This window comes from Aptenodytes forsteri, unplaced genomic scaffold (genome assembly GCF_000699145.1).
Source record: "Aptenodytes forsteri isolate BGI_AS27 unplaced genomic scaffold, ASM69914v1 Scaffold118, whole genome shotgun sequence".
NCBI classification, from domain to species: domain Eukaryota; kingdom Metazoa; phylum Chordata; class Aves; order Sphenisciformes; family Spheniscidae; genus Aptenodytes; species Aptenodytes forsteri.
Window position 1 is genome coordinate 1223074 of NW_008795859.1, and position 3781 is coordinate 1226854.

General features: G+C 61.6%; 1 protein-coding gene across 1 annotated transcript in view; it reads right to left on the reverse strand.

The window, feature by feature from the left end:
• The window catches only part of SH2B3 (SH2B adaptor protein 3), an 18492-nt gene extending 15102 nt beyond the window's left edge, over window positions 1–3390 (reverse strand). The window contains 2 exon segments of the mRNA XM_009283960.2: window positions 1646–2431; window positions 3298–3390. Of these exon segments, the coding sequence (XP_009282235.1) occupies window positions 1646–2404 (759 nt within the window). The 5' untranslated portion in view covers window positions 2405–2431; window positions 3298–3390.
• Window positions 3391–3781: the final 391 nt, after the last annotated feature.

The following is a 3781-nucleotide window of genomic DNA, read 5'->3' on the forward strand; positions in this document are numbered from 1 at the left end:
GTGGAGGCAGCCAAATCCATTGCAGCCATAATGGGGGAAAAAGAAAAAAAAAAAAAAAAGCGCAGGCTTGGTGCCCAGGGTGCAGGGGGCACGGGTGGGTGCCCGAGGAGGGGCGTGCTCAGCCCCAAGTGCCAAAGTCCCCCCCCACTGGGGAGCACAGCCACCCCCGGGAGGGCATCCCCTTGCTTCGCTTTTATTTTTGGCTCTTGCAAAGCCCCAAAGGTCTGGGCAACAGCCACCAAGGATGAGGAGCAGTAAAGCCAGCAGCAAATTTGGCAGCAGCGTCTGAAATAGCACCAGCCCAACACCTCCTCCCCAGCGGCCAGGCCGTTCCCTGCAGCGGGGTCCGACATGCCCAGTGCCGTCTGGGTGAGCTGGGGTCCGGACCACGCCGGCACCCAGCAGTGCTGCCCGGCTGCTGAAAGCACCCTCAAAGAGCCCCAAAGTGTTGCTGTTCGGAGCCAGACCTCCCCGTGCCCTGGGACGGGGACACATGCTCCCACAGGGACAAACAACTGCAACCCCTGACACAACAGAGCAAAACCAGCTTTTACTTTCACATTTTACAATTTTGGTGTTGGTGGTTTTGTTTGTTTGTTTTTTTAAAAATATTTAATATTGGGGTTGTTTGACAGAAATAGCAGGAATTTAGCCGGCTGCTCCCTGGCCCAGTGCTGCGGTGAGCAGCAAACATAGCCCAAAGGCAGGGACAAGGCTCCGGCTCTACCCGAGGCTTCCTCTTTCCAAAGCACAAGTTAGTCAAAGTTAAACAAGCACAACTAAAAAAAAAAAAAAAAAGGAGAAAACAAAGAAGCACAAGTTAGTCATCAAAGTTAAACAAGCACAAAAAAAAAAAAAAAAAAGGGAAAAAGAAAGAAAACACAGCCCATCAGGCCTGCGTAAGACCTCCATGTGGAGGAACTATCTTTTTAAAGATTAAACACCACGGCTCCCCCCGCATCGTTCCCTGTTCACTCACATCCTGCATCATCTCCGCTCCAGCCAGCATCTAAGCACCACGGGAACTCCCAGGGGTAGCCGAGATCTGAATTTCTAGCCACAAAAGTACTTACAAAAATAAAATTAAAGTCCCTTACAGGTCCCACAGGGAGCAGAGGAAGGCACAGAGCCTAACTTCTATTTTCCCCTTCCTTTCCTAGCCTGCCCACACGAGCAGATGCCCTGGCTGCTGAAGCCACAGCACAACAGGGATGGGGTGAATTTGGGGTTCACTAGCCCCCTGCCTTGCTGGGATGGGTCTATGGGGCTGGGAACAAGTGGTGCGGAGGCCACGAGCCCCCATCCTCAGCTCTGCATTTGAGAGCAAAGCAGGTGCTCTGCTCCTAGCTGGAAAAGCCAGTTTTGGGGTCCCAGCAAGGAGAAATGCAATTGCATCTCGACCAACTGCAATAATGAGTGCTCACATCGCCCTTGGCACATGGTCGTGGCATCTTTTGCCCTCTGAATGCAGCCCTGAGCGCAAGCCTGCGGCAGTGGCTCTCCTTCTCAGAGGTCTCAAATACAGGGTGCAGGCTCTGCTCCTCCCCATGGGACATGCCAGCACCCTGGCATCATCCCCAACCCGCTGCCAAGGGTTCGACCCGCAGCATCGACTGGCCGAAACGGGCAAGAGCCGGGTCCTTACCTTGGGCGGGTCGAAGAGCTCCAGCACGTACTCCTCGCCGTCAGGCGTCCCTGCTCGCCGCAGCACCAGGCGGCAGCGCTGCCAGCGCGTCCCGCTGTCCAAGGAGGTCTCGTCCAGCAGCCCGTACTTGAGAAGCCCCTCCTTGCGCACCTCGGGGGGCTGCTCCCGCGACAGCCCCCACGGCAGGATGCGCTTGCCCAGTCCCGGCTTGAAAGCCACCTCTGCCGCCGCCTCCCCATCCCCATCCCCAGGGAGGACATCCGAGGAACGGCGTCGGAAGAGGCTGCGCCAGCTCCGGCGCAGCTGGCTGAGCGAGAAGGGCCGCCGCGCTGGCCCTGCCAGCTCCTCTGAACTCCAGGACTTGCGCAGCCCCATCGGGGTGGTCTCGGGGGCTCGGCCAGGCTGCTCGGGGCGGGTGCCCAGCTCCCCCTCAGCTTTGGCAGCCACTGTGCACAGGGAGGCGTCCGTGTGCCGCCGGTGCGTCTCCCGGTAATCCCGCACCGGGCCGGCAGGCAGAATGCGGAGCTGGTTCATGGCGAAGCCCTCCTTCACCTCATGGCAGAAGTACTGCTGGAAGAGGTCGGTGAACTGCACCGAGAAGTTCTCAGCGGCCAGGAGGTCATGGTGCGGGTGCTCGGTGGCAAAGCGCAGGTAGTGCTGCGCCAGCTCCTTGGCAGTGCTGATGGCGTGCAGCTCACAGAACTCATGCCAGCCCCGGGGATGCGCTGGCATGCCGGCCGGCAGAGCGTGCCCATTCATTGCCGTGGCTCCAACGAGGTGGCCGCGCTGCAAGACAGAGCACACCGGTGGCGTCAGGGCAGCCCTGACGCCCCAACGCCACCCCCCCACCCCAGCAGCCCCCGGGCAGCACGGCTGCATGCCGCTCCGGATGCGTACCCGCAGGGCAAGCGGCCCCGGGCGCACTGTGGTTAGCTTGGCCCCCGGTCAAAGCCACTTCATTCACCAGGGCAGAGTGCGGGGACAGGGGGCGGCTGGCTCCCCGGTGGGCGGCACAGCCACACGAGCAACCGCTACGGCTCACCACCCGCCACAGGCAGCGGCCATGCAAGACGCCGAGCACCCAGCCCCACCGCAGCGCCTCGCATCCCCATCCCCACCTGGCAGGGCCGTGCCTCAGTTTCCCCACCTGCGAGGTGGGGTGCAGGCAGGTCCCAGAGGGGGGTGTCTGCGCGGCTTCCTGCCAGCACAGCTGCCTGCAGCTGCCCGCTGCCCCACAGGGATGCCCGGCCAGGCCACATCCACTCTCCTGCTGCCAAGGCTTCACAGCGCCGATGGGTTTCCCTCCAGAGACCTATTTCAATGGAGCTGATAAAACTGGAGTGGGGGCGGGATGGGAGGAAACAATATGAAAAGCTGCAGAAATCCAGGGACGGACCTGCCTCGCCTGCAAGATCCACTCAGCCCCACCGGCCTGGGGGGATATGGGATGTCCCTGGGGGGATGCTCCGCTGCCTGCGGGACTGAGGGGCCGTTGGGCTCCAGCAAACCACACCGTATCTCTGCCCCAAGCAGATTTTGCTGCGAGACCAATCTGACAGCACCCACGGCCAGCGTGCAGCCACCCTGGCGTGCCCGACTGAGCCCGGCAGCAGCGTTCCCCATGGCTGGCCCAGCTGCACCGCGCTGCTTACCGCCGAACCTCGTGCTCGCCCGCGGCACTTATCGGGGCCGTGCACTCCGCTCAGGCAGGAAACATCGGCCAACCCACCCGGATCCTGCCGCGCCGGCACGGGCACCGCCGCCTCCCCGAAACTCCAGCCGCCCAGCGGCAGCAGCCCGGCTGCTGGGAGGAGAGGAAAAGTGATTGCATTTGTCGGGGGGAGGAAAAATTAAAAAAAAAAACCCAACAAAAAAACAACAAAAAACCCCGAGGGGCTGGGAGGAAGCGAGCGGGGCGATGCAGAGCGCAGCGGATCTTGTTTGCAGCCGGGGAGGCGATAACGCCGGGAAGCGGACCTCTATCTCTGCCCACCCGCCGCCCTTCCTAGTACATCCTGCAAAGTTTCTAGGCGAGGGGAGATGTTATCTGCCCCCCACCAGCCTCGCTGGGGCCCAGCTTCTCAGAAGAGCCGCCCGAGGCTCGGGGCCGGCCGGCGTTGCGGCGGGGGCGGGGGG